Source organism: Talaromyces rugulosus, chromosome I (assembly GCF_013368755.1).
Source record: "Talaromyces rugulosus chromosome I, complete sequence".
In the NCBI taxonomy this organism is placed as follows: Eukaryota; Fungi; Ascomycota; class Eurotiomycetes; order Eurotiales; family Trichocomaceae; genus Talaromyces; species Talaromyces rugulosus.
In genome coordinates, this window is record NC_049561.1 from 3,792,330 (window position 1) to 3,811,353 (window position 19,024).

A 19,024-nucleotide genomic window follows, 5' to 3' on the forward strand; every position below is an offset into this window, starting at 1 on the left:
TAGTTGCTCTCATTCATTTTCAATGTTCTTTGATCATAATCCATGGACAGACAACTTTCATTATCAATATAATAGATGGCTATTCTCTCCCTACGGACTGATAACTGTAATTCCTACAAGGATGAGTAATTGTCATAGTAAAGTAGTTGATAGTAGCGACTGTCTACAAGGTTGCCTAGTGCGCTTGGAACATATTGCTAAGCCACATATTTCGAACTTCGATAAGGAGATTGGTGCGATCGTATTGACTAGCGCGTTGAACGCGGGGGTTTTCCAATAGCCAGGAACTAAGGGATTTAACAACCGTGACTATGGAGTTTCTATCGAGAGGAGATGGGTCTCCCGATGGTGAATCGTCCTGTTTGTCAGCTGGAATGATCCGAGGGTACTCGACAGATATTTTTATTAAAGGCCACAAAAATTATTCTTTCATATTGCGAATAAATTCCCTGTTCCCTTGATGACATGTCTCTCTCGCTGTAGGAATCGATATGGTATATCATAACCGTAAACTGGGTGATATTATCCAGAATGCCTGTCCCAAATGTTAAGAATATCTTGTCACGATTATTGAGCAACACTATGAGCATGGCAGCATTCATGAGGTAGGAAGAGCCTAATACGGACTTTTGACCAAGAGGGTCAAAATTTCGCATCCACATCGAGAGAAAATGAGCTTCCACGACCGAAGCCTCGAGGATCCAGGGTAGAACGGACTCAAACGAAGGCAACCGAGAATAAACGCTAACCTGCTTGGTCATAGCCTCTCGCGGGAGATCAAATAGGTCTCGAACGGTACCACTAAATTCATAACGGACCGGATCATTGAGTGCACTCAGTATATAAGCCTCGGTAAGCATGGAAATATGGAAGGTCGTTTTCCCAATCCACAACATATTACTGAATGGCAAATCTGGTCCGGAGCGGAGGAAGTCCCGACCTCGCTGAACGGCGTCTATGCACACCGCCCGGCATTTCTGAGTGAATGGAAGTGGAAGGACACTCTGGAGGGTAAGAATAGCATAGGCCGTCTCTTACTTGGACTGTTGAGAACCCCAGGAGCCATCTCAACACTGCGTGAGAAGGATTCGTGTCATCGCCTGCATCAAGACGGTGGGCAATCGGCTATGTAGAAGATCATGAGACAAAGGGTTGACATGCCCTCCATCCAACATGATGAGGTACTGGGAAAAGGCGCGGGATATCACCATTATAACATAGAATGGTGATGTATTCTATTCATGTATTATGGGTGTGAGCTATATTCCCATTTGATTATTGCGGCTATCAGGCTCACTCACCCATTTGTCGTCCAACAAGCCATCCGAGTCATACCAACGGTGGCAGAGATGCTGGACACATTTCTCAATGGCCGAACTGTAGTCTCCACCCGTGGGGTATAGATGTAGCAAGCACAGGAGCACATTCCCATTAACACTTATGGTAGGGTTGCATTCCTGGGGGTATGTGAAGAAATGATCCCTCCCTTCGAAGGTCTTTAATAGACCATCTGGCGAACACGGAGAACCTAGCAGGTGGAGGACTGATAATGCACTAGCTGTGTTATCGGGGTCTGGAAGGAGTCCTTTTGCTAGGAGCACTGTGAGTAACTTCGAGATGTTCAAAATTTACCTCGCTTCCCTCCTTACCTCCGAGACACCAAACCCCCAAAAAAAAACGACAGACAAGATAGTAGATAACACTTACACCGTCCAGTGATCCCATCATTCTCCTTCAGCAGCTCTTGAAGCATTTTGACAATTTCATCCTGCAGATCAGGTCTAAAATCCCTCGCGGAGAATCCAGACTCTAACAATGTCTGGACAACACAAGTAGTTTGAAAGGTCGTTGCTGGGAAGATATGCGGCAGACTGCGTTTCTCTTCTTTAATACAAAGATTGACAGCATACCGCAGGTATGCCTCGGCCTCCTCGTCCCAGGAGGTGCAATACATTAGATACACCGCTGTCGAGGCGGGTGAGCCGCACATTGAGCCCACCGTTTTCTGGTGATGGATCTGATCGAAGTCGACGAGTCCAATAAACCTCTCCAGCGAATGGGCCGAAGCCAGTTTGTATTTGCCGTATAAAGCTTCAGCTGGGATCTTAGACAGCTTCTTTTCGCGCATTAGATTGATACGGTCAATTCCTGGAACATTGAAAACCACTCCCATTTCCTTCAGTTGCTGCAAAAGAACGGGAAGCCACAACTCAATGCCAACAAACAAAGTTTCATCTACACCGTTGATACTCCATAATGGCAGACGGTTCTCAATAAATCGAATTGCATGGTCGCAGCGACTGTTGATCTCCTCCCACTGCGCATTTGACTCCCCGCCTGTGGTATTCAAATGCTTCTTCATGGCCAAGGTAGCTGCCATGGTACAGGAAATCTGCTCGACGTCGGAATATGGATTGCCCCATCCTCCATCGGTCGTTTGAGACTCAAGGAGGAAATCGAAGCATTCCGGAAACGCCCATGATTTTCCATCTTTTGACCGTAGCATCGAGACCTAGGTAGTATCCCACACACTGGCCCTTGCACTGCTTAAACCATAGTGCGGGTGACATTGATGCAGCAAGCGCTGGACCAAATTATTTGCACGCAAGATCAGATTGTCGTTGGGGGTATACGAGTCCATCATGTTTCATCGGGTAGTCCACCGACGAAAAATATCAGGACCCAATTTTTGGTACATATCACTGAGGCATGTATAGATACCTATATACATATTTTGGTGATGGATTTTGGTGATGGCAGATCGTGATCGTGGTGAACTGCATAGAATTGACACGTCAGGGAGTAGTGGAGACTGAATATTCATGTCTAATGGGGAAAATGTGATATGTAAGGAACCACCTTACACTGCCTTTTGGAGAATGCATGACCAAAGGAGACTCCACTACAGTACATATTAATCCTTATTTGAGATTCTGTTCCTCATCATGACATGTTTATCTGTGAATGGCAGTTGGCAAAATGTCAAAATGTTATTCCCCTCTATATGTCAGCACACCTTGACCCCAAATCTGTTCATCCCACCTTTCAGCTCTATGAAGTGCAAAAGGCTAAGAGAAAAAGAATTATCCAACCAAATTCAGATAATACTGCAAGGGAAGCCTCTGTCTTCTGTATCTCACTATACTCGGACGTCACCACCATGATGCCGGCTTTCATCTCTTATGCTCTTCTCTTTTGGTCGGTCTACTTGATTTTCCGCACCATCTATTGCCTATGGTTCCATACTCTAAACAAAATCACCGAGCCAAAGTTGGCCGCCATCACGCGTTTATATGAATTTTACTACGACGTCGTGAAGGGCGGAATTTACATTTGGGAAATTGAACGAATGCACTAATAAAAATTAACGTCACTATAGTTACTATATCTTATTCTTTAATTATTATGGCAGTGTGAAGCAGCTGGAACCGATCTTGGTGGGGGGGGCAGAATGGACGGATCGAGTAAGAGAGGCTACTAGGGTCTAACTAGGGAGCGTTTCAAGGCCAAGGCTAATAGTATAAATTTATATATCAATTGCCGAATAAAATCTTGCGTGAGTTTACTTAGGTACCGGGTTAGCTATACCAGCTAAAAATAGCCGGCATTAGAGGTACCCGTTTCTCGCAGTTTATGAAACTAATCTCTAATTATTTACTTCCTCCACCTTCTCCTTCTACCAATTCATTCATTCGTTAATACGCCGGTTTATTAATTTGTTTATTATAAATAGGTAGAGTCAGGTTAAGAAGATACGATTACCCTGCTTTTAAATAAATAGAATTCGTAGCAACATCGTAACCTTATAAACCCTCGAACTCTAGCTTCTCAAGTACTTCTTTCTCACAGTACTCTGGGGCTTGCATCTCCATCTCGATCGTAGAAGATCCTGCAGACAGCCCGGGGGAAACAATGTAAACCGGAAACTGGAACTCGACTATCCTTACCTGAAATAGAAGTTAGCGTTACGTCGATAAGTAGTAGACGAGAACTGACATTATTCCCCGCAAATCCAATCCCAAGCCGTATCTCCAGCTTATACCTGCGACTGATATTACACGTCTCGAATGCCGGGGTCAGGAATAGTGGAACGTTATGCCGACTCCATAAGTTGTTATTCACGACGCATACCGTTTCGTCATTTCTAAATTCTGGCACAAACGGCTGCTGCAGATTGGCAATCGTCTGCACCATCCAGGCCCGGGTGACTGATTCTGCAGCCCCTTGGGCTCGAACCTCAGTTGTTTCGAAGAGCATGGACTGGAAGTCGAGCAGAAATATGTCGTTGCTAGACTGATTTGTGTTTGTGACTTCCACGGCGAGTGGAATCGCCTGGCCTAGGAAGAGGAAGGACCCGTTGAGTAACGTTGCACTAACCTCGCAGGAGGAGCCTTTTGCGTGGTAGGTAATCCTCTTCATTTTGGTCTGGACCTGCTGGCCTTCAGGTGGGAGCGTGATGGTAGATATAGGATAGAATTTTACATCTCGGGTCTATTCTCGAGTTAAAGGTGATATAGTAAAAATGCCACAACATTCGCGGTACTTACAGCTTTACGAGTTCTGCGAATGAGCCCGTCCTGTTGGACTGTCGCTTCGAGGACATATTTGATCTCCTCCGGGGATGATTTGTCTCCTGTGGACGGTGGCAGATTCCGCATGAGATGGTGCGAGTTTGGGAACTAATCTAGGTTAATCAGTGAGTTCAGGCAACTTGACAGAAGCTGACCTGAATTGAGAATGAAAATACACGTTCTCCTGGAGGTAGAGTCACGCTTCTGGAGGTGAAGGCGCTCGCGCATTTGTTAGGAGGGAATAGTTGTTCACTTGTTCCGAAAAGCTGCCTCAGCATTAGACATATACCTGAGAACAGAAAAATGAGGTGAGGCATACATACCTGATGTGACTCGGAAAGTCGCCTAGAGTGCACCCTCGATATCGCCGACCCCGACAGCTTTATTGCAACGGTGGCTATGTCCACTTGGGTCTCGCAGGCGAGCACGACATGACCGGAGACGGAGTCTGCATTCGAGTTGCAAATATGGATTCGGACATCCATGCAGGGCGATGATCTAAAAAAGCGCTTCATTTAAGGCAGCATGGAGGAACAGCGGAGAGCCTCTTCTTATCCAGGCAGGTGCGTGCATCGTCGCGTATTTGTAGCGACATGGTGTCTTGAACCACGGGATCCGGCCATTCCAGCTTGCCACTTTGGAGTAGATGTCTGGTTCGGCGTAGCGATAATGATAAATTGATGGTGGATTGATGATTCTTGACATTGGGCGCTGGTGACTGACTATTGGGTCGGCATAGCAGTGGGGCCCCAGGAGCGTCAAGTTAACCCTAATCCCCAAGAATAATCATAATAAGCGGTGATTCACGGTCAATCTTTATGCGTTTGTGCCTGGTTTGTTTGAAAATGTCTGATCCTGTGTCTCATCTGTTGTTGGATCCGCATGGATTCCTTTGTCCCTACCAGCAGCGCCATCTCGCCGTTTTCGCCATCCGCTCCCTCCCCTCTCACCATCACCATCTTCACAACCACCACCACCACCACCAGCGCAATGGATCGACGACACGATGAATCCTATCCTCTGCGCTCCTACGAGCATCTGGACGACTATGCACAAGAACTCAATTCTGTTAGCGTCTGATACCCTCCTGTCTCAACCCCGACGGTCGACTGATATTTCTTTTAGCCCACGTATCACAACAGCGGTGACCCTGTTTTCTATCCTCCACCATCGCATGATGCTCTTCCCACCGCGTCCAGCTCGTCCTGGCAATCTGGATTCCATCAACAAGATCTCCAGGAAACGCCCATCCAGCCCAACTCCAACAGCGCCTCTTCCTGGCACCGCCGCCAGGCTGGAGGCCTGCGCCGCTATCCAACTCGCAGAATTAAACTGGCAAAGAGGGCCGTCTTGAGCGTTGACCATGCAGTTCCAAGCGCGATCATCAACTCCGTTGAGCCGCAGTATCGAGATTCGGGAGAGAGTCCTAATGAATTCACCCATCTGAGATGTATGTGATGCAACCCACATCAGAAACGGTGCTGATATTACTGTTTATTTAGATACGGCTGCGACATGCGACCCCGACGACTTCACGCTACGCAATGGCTACAACCTCCGTGCGTCCATGTACAATCGGTACACCGAGCTCCTAATCGCCATCACATACTACAACGAAGACAGGATCCTCACAGCCCGGACTCTCCACGGCGTCATGCAAAATGTCCGCGATATTGTCAACTTAAAGAGAACACAGTTCTGGAACAAAGGAGGCCCCGCGTGGCAGAAGATCGTGGTCTGTCTGGTCTTTGACGGGATGGATCCGTGCGATAAAGAGACTCTCGATCTGCTGGCCACGGTGGGGATATACCAGGATGGGATTATGAAGCACGATGTTGACGGGAAAGAAACTGAAGCACATATTGTTAGTTTGGCCCTTACCAAACCTGACCGTAATGCATCTAATTTTGGGCTTAGTTTGAATACACCACGCAATTATCGATCACGCCCTCGTTGCAGTTGGTCCGCCCTCAAAGCGGGGACCCTTTGAACCTCCCGCCGGTCCAGATGATATTCTGCCTGAAACAGAAAAACAGCAAGAAAATCAACTCCCACCGTTGGCTGTTCAATGCCTTTGGACGTATCCTGAACCCAGAGGTATGTATCCTGATCGACGCGGGCACGAAACCAGGCCATAAATCCCTCCTCGCTCTCTGGGAAGCATTCTATAATAACAAGAACCTCGGCGGGGCTTGCGGCGAAATTCATGCTCTACTTGGTCCACGCTGGGAAAAGCTCGTGAATCCACTCGTCGCTGCTCAGAATTTTGAGTACAAGATCTCTAATATTCTTGATAAGCCGCTCGAGAGTAGCTTTGGCTACGTGAGTGTCTTACCTGGTGCCTTTTCTGCATACCGCTACCGGGCCATCATGGGTCGGCCGTTAGAGCAATACTTTCACGGTGACCATACACTGTCGAAGAGATTAGGGAAGAAGGGAATCGAGGGCATGAATATCTTCAAGAAGAATATGTTCCTGGCTGAGGACCGCATTTTGTGCTTTGAACTTGTCGCAAAGGCAGGCCAGAAGTGGACATTGACTTACGTTAAAACATCCAAGGGGGAGACTGACGTTCCAGAAGGTATGCTACCCCTGATATGTATTTTTTTTTTTTGCTTTCCCAGGTACTGACGAAACAGCACCACCGGAGTTCCTCAGTCAGCGACGGCGATGGCTCAATGGGTCGTTTGCTGCGAGTTTGTACTCGGTCATGCACTTTGCGCGTATCTACGGAAGTGGCCATAGTTTGGTCCGGTTGTTCTTTTTGCATGTGCAGCTGATCTATAACGTCTGTCAGCTCATCATGACATGGTTTTCTCTGGGTATGCTTCTTCCCCTTACAAGTTATTGTCTTTGAATACTAATTGAGCAGCATCGTACTGGCTCACCACTTCGGTCATCATGGACATCGTCGGCACACCGAGCGCAACTAACAAGAATAAAGGCTGGCCGTTTGGTAACGACGCTACGCCCATCGTCAACAACGTTATTAAAATCCTTTACCTAGTGTTTCTCATGCACCAATTCTTCCTCGCCCTCGGAAACAGACCAAAGGGGTAAGTGGTTTCTCTCCCTACAGCTCATATCATATTAACAACAACAAACAGCGCACAAGTCCCCTACATCCTCTCCTTCCTCTACTTCGCCCTCGTGCAGATGTACATCCTCATCCTCTCCTTTTACCTCGTCGCCCAAGCCTTTACCGGTGGTAATATAGACCTCAACTTCGACGACGGTGCCGGCGGCTTCGTCGCCTCCTTCTTCACCTCGACCACCGGCCTCGTCCTTATCGCCCTCGTCTCCACCTACGGTACCTATCTAATCGGCAGCGTCCTCTACTTAGACCCGTGGCACCTCATCACCTCCTCATGGGCCTACTTCCTCGGCATGCCTTCCACAATCAACGTCCTCAACGTCTACGCCTTCTGCAACTGGCACGACGTCTCCTGGGGCACCAAGGGCTCCGACAACGCCGCAGCGTCGCTACCGTCCGCCCAAACGAAGCTCGCTGATGGTGCAAAGAGCACATTTGTCGAGGAACTTGATAAGCCACAGGCTGATATCGATATTGAGTTCGAACTTACGGTCCGTCGAGCGCTCGCCGAGTACAAGGAGCCAGAACCCGATAAGACGGTTAGCCTGGACGATTCATATAAGACGTTCCGCACGAACTTGGTGCTCTGCTGGGCGTTGAGTAATTCGTTGCTTGCCCTACTGATTAATAATGCTGGTGTGAGGACTTTGTGTCTGACTGTATGCCTAACCCATTACCAAGCGTTGCTTATATGGTACTACAGACTAAGCTAATAATATTGTTGGGCAGACTACATCCACAGACCGCACAGCTTGGTACTTCAAGTGCCTATTATGGGCGACTTCGACCTTGTCCATTTTCCGCTTCATGGGGGCGCTGTGGTTCCTGGGGAAGACGGGCGTGTTTTCTTGTTTTAAGCGGCGGTGATTGCTACCTACCTGCTCTGTTTTTAGGGTTATGTATTCATTTTAGGGGCCATCTTTGTCTTTGCTTTTTTCTAGACTATTTTCCCTCTTTTTTCTGTATTTTGTTTTAATACCGTGTTCTTAGATTCGGATGAATATGCACAATGGATATTCTGGCTGCTTCAAGGACGAAACCCTAACTGGCAGGAGATAATGTTAATTTCAACTAAAGTCTGCTAAGAGTTGGTTACATCGTGTAGTCCGGGACTCTCGGTTTCAACGGTTTGTGGCTGAAGCCTAAGACAATTTACCAAAATAGGACCACAAATAGCGGAGTATAACAACTTCAAAGATGTCATTGGCCGGAAAACACCCGGATCATGGCGCAGTTTTTTACTGGCGGACTTGGCACCGACTTGACTTTTTTTATTATCTTTTCTCTGGTCGGATCTTTGTAGTGAATGGTTTTGATGTTAATAATTTCTTCTTCTGCCGCTTTCTTTTCTTGTTGGAATTTAAGAAGTACCCTATATGCGCATTCCATACCCCGAGGCACACACTCTGCGAAGAAACTAATCGTTCCCCGGACTATTCCGACTCTAGTCTTATCCGTTACCGGCGATCCTTAGGGCTGATTGAATTCGTCATGTCAGGGCGGCGCGTGGTATGCAGTCCCCTTTTATAGGTACAAGTTAAAGTTAATGCATAGTACTCTAACTCAACTCCAGTGCGACTCGTGCCATTCTCGAAAGGTATCTTAATCCTTTCTTTCTTTCTTTCTCCCTACTGATGAAGGAGACCAGGTGCGATGCGACAGAAATGACCCCTGTGGAAACTGCCTAGACCAGAACTCCACCTGTACGCGGATGCGGGACATGAGACGCCTTCCGAAGAGAGATCTCCAAAGCCAGAGCCAGAGCCAAAGCCCAAGGCAACGAAGGGCTAAGGCCCGTGGTGATGATCATCCTCATGCTCTCGCTCTCGGTCCTGTTAGGGTCGCCCACCGGCATGACCCTAGCCCTAACCCCATTGAACAGGAACAGTCTCACGCTCAGGCCCAATCTCGGGCCACGGACGTTTCGTATTTTGGTGCCCTTCCAAAGCAGCCTGAATTGGAACCGCAATCTGGGTTGGAACTTGACGTTGAGGATAACGGGTTCCTAGTGGACATGCTAGGTTATGACCAGCGGTTCATGCTTTTGAATCATCTGGACATGAATATGAACATGAACATGGGCTATAGCTGGATGTCCATTGTACCGCTGACAGAGGACCAGATGGTTCATAGGTGGCAGCTTGATACTTCGCAGGATCTTACTAGGACTAGACGGCTGGTGCTGGAATCTGCGTTATCCACGGCTGGCCGGGTTCTTAGTAGTATGGAGCAGCGCACTGAGATGGAGGTAGAGGACGGCCAGAGCCATATTCCCTCGTTGGAGCTTTTGTATTGGATGTTGAATGGTAGGATCCACTCACCCTGTTCATTGATGAATGTCTATGCTTACTGTGCCGGGCAGACATCGGCAGCGACAAATTCGGCTCGTTCATCTCAGACTACTTCAGACACGTTAGCAAAAACGATCTCAAACATATGGGGCTATCTCTTATATCCAACACCGCGACGCCCCTTGATTCAACGCTGTACACTGTCTGCGTCAACTCCCTCGCATTCAAGTTCCTCAACGCAACACTCGCCACCAGCCAGGACGACGACGAACTATCCCAGAACCTCCACCATAACGCCCTGCTCTATCGGGAGACGGCAAAAGCAACACTAAAAAAGATTCCCCTACTCACAAAACCCTCCCTACCCCTACTACAAGCCCTACTATGCGGCATCTTTCTACACCAAGGGTCAGGCGATACCAATACCTGCCGCGAGCTAGCGAAGACCGCATGCCGCGTCTGCATAGACATCGGTCTTTATCCGGGTAGTTTTAATCTCAAAGCCGTCACCGAAGCCGAGTACTACTGCTTCATGTGGTGTTACAAACTCGATAGGAACTATGCGTGGAAATTCGGCGGGCCTCAGATTCTGAATATCGACCCGAACATCCTTATCAGCCCGTCGACACCGAATATCACCGCCTCCGAGCTCATCCTTGTTAACCTGGAACTCGCCAAAGTCCAAGACGCAATGATACCTTTCTTGAACGATCCCGCCAAAGCAGCTAGGGATAATGCCTTCCAGCCTGTCCATGGGGTTGGAACCATCTTTTTGCAGAAAATGGAGGCTATCCGGCATGATATCAACCAAGTATTTACCACGTCCATAACCAGGCCATAGACATATACACAGAAAAAAACTTACCATGTATAGATCAAAACCCCCTCCCCGAAATGGACAGGCCTCGATCCCGCCAGCGAAATCGCCACCCTTGAGTTCGCATACCACTGCATCCTCACTAATCTCCTGCACCTGCGCCAGCTTGCTCTCAGACAGGCCCAGCCCGCAATGACCGTAGACACATACCTCGATTCCGCCCGCCGGGGGCTCCAGGCGCTCATCTCGCTCTGCGCGTCTAGCGATAGACAGAAGACAGTCGCTTATTTGCACTGGTTCGTCCTTCCATCCATTATCTAGTTGCCACTACCTGGTTGTCTAATCGTAAATGAATAATAGGACCCTTTTATACTACCCCATAACAGCATACATCGCGCTCTTCTGCAACGCGGTCGCGACCTCCCACAGTGGCGACTTTGCGATCCTGACCACCGTCTCACGCTGTCTGGCACAGATGGGCCCATTGAGTCCGCCGATTGCGGCGATACAGGGCCTATTTCAAGAGTTTGTTGAGCTATGTCGGTGTTTCTTTTTTGATGCGGGTGGTTATTTAGGTGGTGAGGTGGTTAATACTAATCTAGATGTGAGGGTTGAGGGAACTGGGAATGGGAATTATCTGATGTCGTTGGCTTTGCCTTTTGGATCGGAGGCTGCGTCTACGGTTATGGGTGTGGGCGAGGAGGGACAGGGGTTTTTGACGGCATTGGAGGATTTTTAAGACTGTAATATACTGGTATATTCCTTGCTGGCCAAGGTCATCGGTGACTCAACTAACCCTATAATGAAAGGTTTTCTAGTTTTTCTTTTTTTTTTTTTTTCAATTCTAGGCGAATCATTAATATTATGACTTTGTTTTGATAAACGTCACTCCGTTAAAGATGGGAAACAGGAGGACGTCCAGTCGAGGATGCTAGAACGCAGTTAGCACCAATTCTTGGATCTCGTGTCGATATAATTGAGAAAATATATACCTTGACAGCCCATTCATTGAACTCATGGACATTATCAGCGTGCTGGAGGCTATATTCGATGTCCTCCCGCGCCGAATGCGGGTTTGTAGGAGATCTATCGGCTACCAGCCCGAGATGGATCGCTACCATATCCATTAACTTCCTAACTTAGACACAGTAATTACATGAAGGCAATTCTTACTGTCATCCGCAAGGATTATCCCATTTTCCGCCAGAAGCTTTCTTTCAAGAATGGTCTCCACGTATCCGATATACTCGGACTTCCGAGCGTCGATATAGATGATATCAAATGGCGGATGGGCGATCTCTTGTAACCTGAACAATACTCGTTAACTTCCTCTTTTCATCATTCTTTTAGATTAAACGGTCCACATACGTCTGTAAAGCAGGTCCCTCGATCAGATGAATCTTTCCTTCAGGATCATATTTCGCAAACGCTTCTTTGCTTGCTGCAATCGCTCTTGGACCTGCCTCACACGTCCATACCTCCCCGCCTAGGGCCTTCATCCCCTCCTTCCACGCCAACGCACTATATCCCGTGAATGTCCCGATCTCCAGTACCCGCCTAGCGCGGCGGTCGCTTGCGAGAAAGACACACATTTGTGCCTGGAGCTGACAGCACATCATATACGAGGTCTGGAACTTGTCGACGGTCCATGCTGCGTGTTCGGCGAAGAACGGCGGGAGGCTTGTGGAATGAGAGCAGCAGTACTTGTCGACTGTGCTTGCTGATTCCGCTGGGAAGGGAATGATGCTTTCGTACATTATTGCGGTCAAGACGGTTGTTCAATGACAATTGGGGAGGTCTGGCCACAGCTGGGATATATTTTATCTGAGCTATGCACAAGACTATGGCTGTACTGAACAATAAATTAGCTGGCTAGTCAATGATTAAATATTACTCTCTAAATACAACAGTTCCATCTAATTTTACGTACATGGCTGGCGGGTCTGTTCTTGTGCATCCCTTGGCAGCGCTTCTACATGTATTTTGCGGTGAAGATGGTTGCACCTTTCTCTTATGATGTCATTTTACAGCCACCTATGTCTACATCTTTCTCAATATCGTAATAAAAAATGATCTAGCTATGCAATACGGATACAGGCAAACCTACCTGCAAGCACCCCGCCCTTATAAGCAACTAGACACCTTATCCGTCTTGCTTAATGTTTCTTGTTGCCCACATAAATTCTAATATAAAAGGTCAGTTCCTACGAGGAAGGGTAAATTGACAATTTGTTATTGCAGCCTAGATTGAAAGAATGCTCGGGTCGGTGAAGAGAGTGATATATGGTAACATACAGCGCAACTTTCTATCTTACATATGTCGAAGGTAAGGAGTATTTTCTTCTTCCCGTGGCTGGCGGCGCCAGTCTGTTAGCGGTAGATAAATATGCTTCTCTTATTAGCCTAGTGATCTTCACCGCTTCATTACTTACTGGTGAAGTATACGTAATACCGTACAGTACTGCAAAAGCAAAGAAAAGTTTATCCATTATTACCGCGAAACAAACAGAGTTCCGGATTATGGTTGATGATGGTCCAGGCCATGTCACAAAAAATATATTAATCTGCAAGGACCAACATGCAGGTTTTTGACAGCCTGGAAGGCTGAGTGACAAATTAGGCGCCGGATCGTGGGGATGGGCAGCCAGCCGCGCCATGTCAATGCAGTGATACGTAGTGATACATAATCCATACCATGGCGTCAGACCTATTAGCTGAGCCCCAGTTAGCTTTGACCAAGTGGCATGACCTTTACGTCTAGTTCCTGGCGGTATTGGAACCATACAACACGTCAACTATTATTCATCCAACTAAAGTGGTTAGTTACCTCGATCCAATTGTTACAGTGCTGACCAGTGCCACCGTTCGCAGACCAGCAAACTAACCTTACTCTATGTGGAGAAATGGATTCGGGATACGGAGTAAATGAATAGATCTTCGCTCCACATCTGATACACTGGTATGCCCAAAATCTCATCAGAAATTTTTTCAGCCCGAAATGATCGGATAGGTGGACAGCACACAAGTTTAGTAAGTCTCGATACCACCAGCCCTTGGAAACTGTCTGGAGAAAGAATTCCGTGGTTTGCAAAGTTATTTGCGCGAGATCTGCTATTTTCAAGAAATCCACTGGACAACCTTTAATCTGGACTTCACTTGACCGCTTGCAAGCAATTATCTAGGTGAGTCAACGCCTATCAAACTGTTCAAGGCGATGCTGCACATAGCCCATAACAAATTCCAACCGATAGGCTCCAATCACCACGCATTTCTCGCTCTGCAATGTAGCGCTTTGTTTCTCCGGCTCCCGTGCCTTATTCTAATTATCACAAACCCTAAAATACTATATTGATAGCGATAACTCCCACTCGGAATATGCCTCTCGTTTCCGACTCGTTCTAAGCGACGTGTAACAGGAAACCGATACTAATTCCAGAGCAAGGCTTTTTTTTTTTTTTTTTTTTTTCAAATCATGTCCAGGCTCGTTCCAGCTGAGATATGAATTCGTCAGTAGAAAGCACCTCTACCCCACGTATAATCTCATTTTCTCCAGGAAGAGCCGTTGGCGCAGGAATATTTAACCATTCATGACTAGGGTCACATGCGTGGGTAGGAATAGACTCCTTTTTCATGTTATTAAGGCATGCCTGACAGAGTGTCGCACCGCAATAGCAGCAGACGTTGGAATGGATCAAGTTTCCCCATGCTCTAAGGCAGATATCACAGTGCCACAGTACGTCGACCTCGGCATATACAAGCCACGGAGATACCATGTGGTGTCCTTCAGATGTCGAAGTATCATCTCGAGTTGGCAATTTGGTATGAGCAAATTGTAGAGCGGCTATAGCGTCGTCATTATCACCAGCCATAGCAAGTACCCTTCCCAGAGAAATATAGACAGGCATGTCGTTATATGGATATACATCACAGAGCATCTGCAGTGCCTGCTTAATATAGGGCTTGAAGTAATCCTTCGCATGCGTTTCTCGGCCATGAATTCGGTGCCAGACTCCCATATACATGGCCGAGAGATTGCCCAAAAGAGCATCGGTGCCTAACAGTGTAGACATAGCATCCATGCAAATTTTCTCAAGCTCTTGTATGATGGCAGGCTGTAATTCTTCATTTGTATTTAAAGCTCTGGAGAACAGACGAAATGACTTCTCCGAGCAGACACGATTCTTACACGTGACATAATCGCCGTACTGAAGCGCCAAGGGGGTTCTGCGCTTGGTCATGAGCCTATTCCAAATGAGAAGAGTCTTATCTTCCTCATTCAAAAACTTGTAGTACAGGTATGCCAAGGATTCTTCAAGACACATGACTGTAACATCTCTCATTTTAAAACAGGCCATCGACCCTTTATATTTACTCTCCAGCCACTGCAACTCACCGGTTTCCTTGGCTGCAACTGCAAGTGTTGAGAAAAAGTGTGCGTTGTTCAAGTTATCATTAAAACAGTCGTAGAGAAACGATGTGCCGTAAAAGTGCCTTTCGTCCAGGCTCTTGATTAGTTGCATTATCCCCTTATAGTTTGGCTCGGGTAATGAAAGCAGGATCCGGAGAGCGGCTGGAAGGGCTTTGAAAATGTAATAGCTGCTCCGGTCGTCAAGATCCAAGCAAACGCAGTAGAGCCAGTGAAGAGCATTTTCGCAGTCTTCTTGTCGGGCGTAGCTTATCCCTATGCTGTAGCGAACACTAGCTACGTCCATATAAAGGACAAATTCAGGATCGGTCGTCTCACGGTCCTCGTTTTCCAACTTCAGCTCCTCATACCGTGACTCGCACTCCTTAAGCAGCCGGATTGCATCGTCCAGCCTTCCCTGGATCCCATAAAGTTCTGCGAGATTCTTTTTGGCAGTCCACCGAATTGGTTGCAGCTTTAACGCGGACTCCATATATTCAATAGCGGCGTCATAATGCTCCAAAAGCTGGAGACATAACCCAACTTGTTCACACCAGCATGCATCTTCTTCTAGTTGCGCCCATCTAGCCGTTACAAGCACTGTTTCGATGGATGGAGATTCAGGCTTGTTTTCGGTATTCCCACCCTGCAACAGGGTAACCACATTCAAAATTGCCTTCATACATTCATAAGGTACTCGAATGCTATATTGATTTTCCACAAGCCACACTCTAGCCGCTTCACGGGCCAGGGGCACGAAGACTTGGGCAGGTGTTCTTAAGCATTCCTGTATCCATATCCACATATCTTCATTTTCGATCTTATCGATAAACTCTTTATCAGCAAGGAATGTAGCGATGAGTTCCATGTTTTCGCGACTAATGACTTTGATAATGTGCAAAATATTCTCCTCGAACATTCCCAAATCAACGTGCCCAAGTATTTGGCAAAGTAAAATTCCAGCTTCTCCTTTATCCTGTGCATCAACGCTGGGTAGGTGATTGACCACTTGTTTCAAGTGATTGGTCCAATGGCGAACTGCATATGAATATACTCCAGATATCATATAATAGGCTCCGGCTGCAGGACGGTAAACTATCCATTCCAGACACAGTTTCAACGTAGTCGCTCGCGCCTGGACGATGTCGACACCAACCCTAATGGAACTGTCGCCTGCACATACCTTCGAATGACTTGGATTGCGCAAGTAGTCGCCAATCGATGCGTGGCAGAAGACTACCGTAGTTGTATACGGCTGTGAACTGAAACTCTGCTCTTGCTCCCGCTCCGACGTCCCATCGCTGTCTGACTCGTTCTCGTCCGAGAACATCCCCTTACTTTGCAGATCTGCGGTGGTTAATCCGTCCTCTCGATTGAGAAGGAATAATGAAGCAAATTGTGTACGCAGAGTCGTTTCTAGATCAAGAATACGATCACCATATTCTGATTCTAGTGCCAACGCCTCATTAAGCTCGCGCACAGTTAGGGGTCTGTCTGCGCACGTCACCCACATAAGTATGGTATTGAGATCAGCCGCTTGCTCTTCAGACAGTATGTCACTAAATGTCTCCAGGACGTGTTGCAACATCTTATCCAGCCCTTTAGGCGCTTTGTTCAGGCTTTCTAGGATGCTACTAGTCCTAGTTTTTGTGTTCAGCTCCCTGAGCATCAAATCAGCCCAGAGAAACATTCCCTGGGACTTCTCTATTAGTGTAGTCTCGATTTCTAGTCGTTGTAGCTCTGGAACCCGACTTAGCACACGCGATTTATGGATTCGGTTTTGCACGTAAGTCGCGATATCCGTTGAATTCTTCGATGAGTCCACGTGGATTGTTGGCACAGTTTCTTCCAAAGCGTCTGCAATATCGTCCAATATTTCTGGCCGACCAACTAGAAGAATCCTTATGCTGAATGGATTGGAAGCTGTTAGGTGTCTTATTAGCTATCGGGAGAACTTGATATGAAGGGCGAAAAGAAGACTTACCATTCTCGGCGTCTGACAACAATTCCAAGAATGTTTGGCGATCGTTTTTGAATGCCTCATCAACACCATCAAAGACCAATAATGCAATATGATCTCTTCGCTGACTAGTGTCGAAGTAATAGTCCTCAAAAAGAGTCTGCCACGTGCTCTGAATGGTCTCGATTTCGGCAGGTGAGTGACAGTTGGAATCAATATACTTTCTATACAGAGGGTCGTTCTGATATATTTGGAATGCCATGTCCCTCAACGCAAGATGGAAACTTCTTGTCTTTGGGTCGCTATCTCTAAAAAAGAAATATCCGACAGAAATAGGAGATGAAGAATTGAGAGGTTGGTCCTGCAGGAATGAGATGATGTTCTGTGCGATGAAAGTCTTGCCATTTCCTGGGCTTCCAGATATCCATAGCACCGGCTTGTCACACTCCCCTATCCACTTCTGGAATAGTCGTTCATTGCGAATCCAGTCCCCAGTACCTGGAACACGCAGCTTGGCAATCCGCCGATACATATCTCGTGGGTAGACAGACGGCTGTAAAATACCTTTTATGCGGTCGATGTTCCGCTGTGTTTTCGTATCAACCACATCTTGCATCCCCTGGCGGAACTCATCGCGTAAGTCCCGAAGACCAGAGCTAACCTGGTCCATCTGAATATGGGTATCCTCGACAATGGTCTTTGTTTGTTCCGCTGCTTGACCCATATTTCTAAGCATGTGCCCCGTTTTCTTCACCTCTGTCAACGTCTCGGCGGCAACCAGCCGGTGCTCGCCTTGACAGAGTCTGTCAAGCTTGCCCAGAAGGTCCTGTAGCGTTTCATCTTGTCCTCGTAAAGCATTTTTGGTGAAATGCAGTACGCGTCCAAGGGAGCCGCGTTTGATGACTTTCGCTGACTGGCCGAACACCTGAAGCAAGATTGCCAGGATTTCGGCTACTTTTGATTGAAGTTCTGGTTCGAGGCTTCCTCGACTATATATCTTGAGCCGGCCAAGAAAGTCCTAATTTTGGTGATGCACTTCGGTTAGTTGGGTTGTGCACTACAGGTCGCAACTTCGTCATGTATGTTCCTCACCTTGAGGGTCTCAAAAAGATCTAGAATTGCACCGTATGATTCCGACACCCCCTTGGCGGCACCTACCAGATACTTAACCGCACCAAAGCATACTTTGGCTGGGAAAAACGTGGACAAGGCGTCACCAGCCAAGTCTGCGAAAGCCTCGATAGGTCGACAGACAGCAGCGACGGTGCTGAAAATCTGCGATCGCTTCTCCCGAAAGGCTTTGAAATCGCTATTTTGTTTGTCTAACGACGAGAGGAGATCATCAGCCGTAGCGGGGTGAGCCAGCGAAGGGTCGTCCAGGTCCTCATTTGTCGCTGTCCGGTATTGATCCTTTGCCTGCTTCCATATCACTGCGAATCGAGCCCTCTCCTCCATGACTAGTATCTACGTGAAGGGGTATAGTTGGTGAACAAACAATTCTGTGATTCCTTGGAATTGAAATTATTCCCGACAAGATAGGTGGAGGGGGCTCAGCGGCTGAGTGGCTGAGTATGCAGCCAGTGATTAGCGGATAGAGACCGGCATTTTTGTAGTTGGCACAAATAGTTCGATTTCCGAAAAACAACGCAGCGAAAAATATTAAATTTAAAAGTTAGTATCTTATCAGCCAAGCCTAGTAACCAAATACTCAAGCCACGAAAGAGATCCGGTGAGAATGAGCTAAAGGATGAACCTGACCGAAGAAATCAGGCTGCAATAAACCGACAGTATGTCCAATTGGTATTGTTTCAATGGACCTTATATTTTTGTTTCAATATTTTAGTATCTATCTCCAATAGTCACACAGAAATCTATCATGCCACATC

General features: G+C 47.2%; 6 protein-coding genes across 6 annotated transcripts; 2 read left to right on the forward strand and 4 right to left on the reverse strand.

The window, feature by feature from the left end:
- Nucleotides 1-365: 365 nt before the first annotated feature.
- TRUGW13939_01258 (uncharacterized protein) lies at nucleotides 366-2,506 on the reverse strand (the record flags this gene model as incomplete). Its single annotated transcript, XM_035484460.1, has 4 exons — nucleotides 366-977; nucleotides 1,039-1,125; nucleotides 1,302-1,591; nucleotides 1,708-2,506. The coding sequence occupies 4 exons, from the start codon at nucleotides 2,504-2,506 to the stop codon at nucleotides 366-368; spliced, it is 1,788 nt and encodes a 595-aa protein (XP_035340353.1).
- Nucleotides 2,507-3,803: 1,297 nt separating this feature from the next.
- Nucleotides 3,804-5,056, reverse strand: TRUGW13939_01259 (uncharacterized protein; the record flags this gene model as incomplete). The annotated part of the gene is made up of 5 exons (XM_035484461.1): nucleotides 3,804-3,947; nucleotides 3,997-4,491; nucleotides 4,548-4,679; nucleotides 4,727-4,837; nucleotides 4,895-5,056. The coding sequence occupies 5 exons, from the start codon at nucleotides 5,054-5,056 to the stop codon at nucleotides 3,804-3,806; spliced, it is 1,044 nt and encodes a 347-aa protein (XP_035340354.1).
- Nucleotides 5,057-5,453: 397 nt separating this feature from the next.
- TRUGW13939_01260 (uncharacterized protein) lies at nucleotides 5,454-8,532 on the forward strand (the record flags this gene model as incomplete). The annotated part of the gene is made up of 8 exons (XM_035484462.1): nucleotides 5,454-5,639; nucleotides 5,697-6,021; nucleotides 6,074-6,435; nucleotides 6,489-7,152; nucleotides 7,211-7,393; nucleotides 7,444-7,627; nucleotides 7,679-8,324; nucleotides 8,395-8,532. The coding sequence occupies 8 exons, from the start codon at nucleotides 5,454-5,456 to the stop codon at nucleotides 8,530-8,532; spliced, it is 2,688 nt and encodes an 895-aa protein (XP_035340355.1).
- Nucleotides 8,533-9,376: 844 nt separating this feature from the next.
- Nucleotides 9,377-11,512, forward strand: TRUGW13939_01261 (uncharacterized protein; the record flags this gene model as incomplete). The annotated part of the gene is made up of 4 exons (XM_035484463.1): nucleotides 9,377-9,971; nucleotides 10,028-10,767; nucleotides 10,831-11,069; nucleotides 11,134-11,512. The coding sequence occupies 4 exons, from the start codon at nucleotides 9,377-9,379 to the stop codon at nucleotides 11,510-11,512; spliced, it is 1,953 nt and encodes a 650-aa protein (XP_035340356.1).
- Nucleotides 11,513-11,635: 123 nt separating this feature from the next.
- Nucleotides 11,636-12,530, reverse strand: TRUGW13939_01262 (uncharacterized protein; the record flags this gene model as incomplete). Its single annotated transcript, XM_035484464.1, has 4 exons — nucleotides 11,636-11,704; nucleotides 11,766-11,887; nucleotides 11,947-12,080; nucleotides 12,142-12,530. 4 exons carry the CDS (start codon nucleotides 12,528-12,530, stop codon nucleotides 11,636-11,638), a joined length of 714 nt encoding a protein of 237 aa, XP_035340357.1.
- Nucleotides 12,531-14,243: 1,713 nt separating this feature from the next.
- Nucleotides 14,244-18,593, reverse strand: TRUGW13939_01263 (uncharacterized protein; the record flags this gene model as incomplete). Its single annotated transcript, XM_035484465.1, has 3 exons — nucleotides 14,244-17,101; nucleotides 17,163-18,156; nucleotides 18,231-18,593. 3 exons carry the CDS (start codon nucleotides 18,591-18,593, stop codon nucleotides 14,244-14,246), a joined length of 4,215 nt encoding a protein of 1,404 aa, XP_035340358.1.
- Between the last annotated feature and the right edge of the window lie 431 nt (nucleotides 18,594-19,024).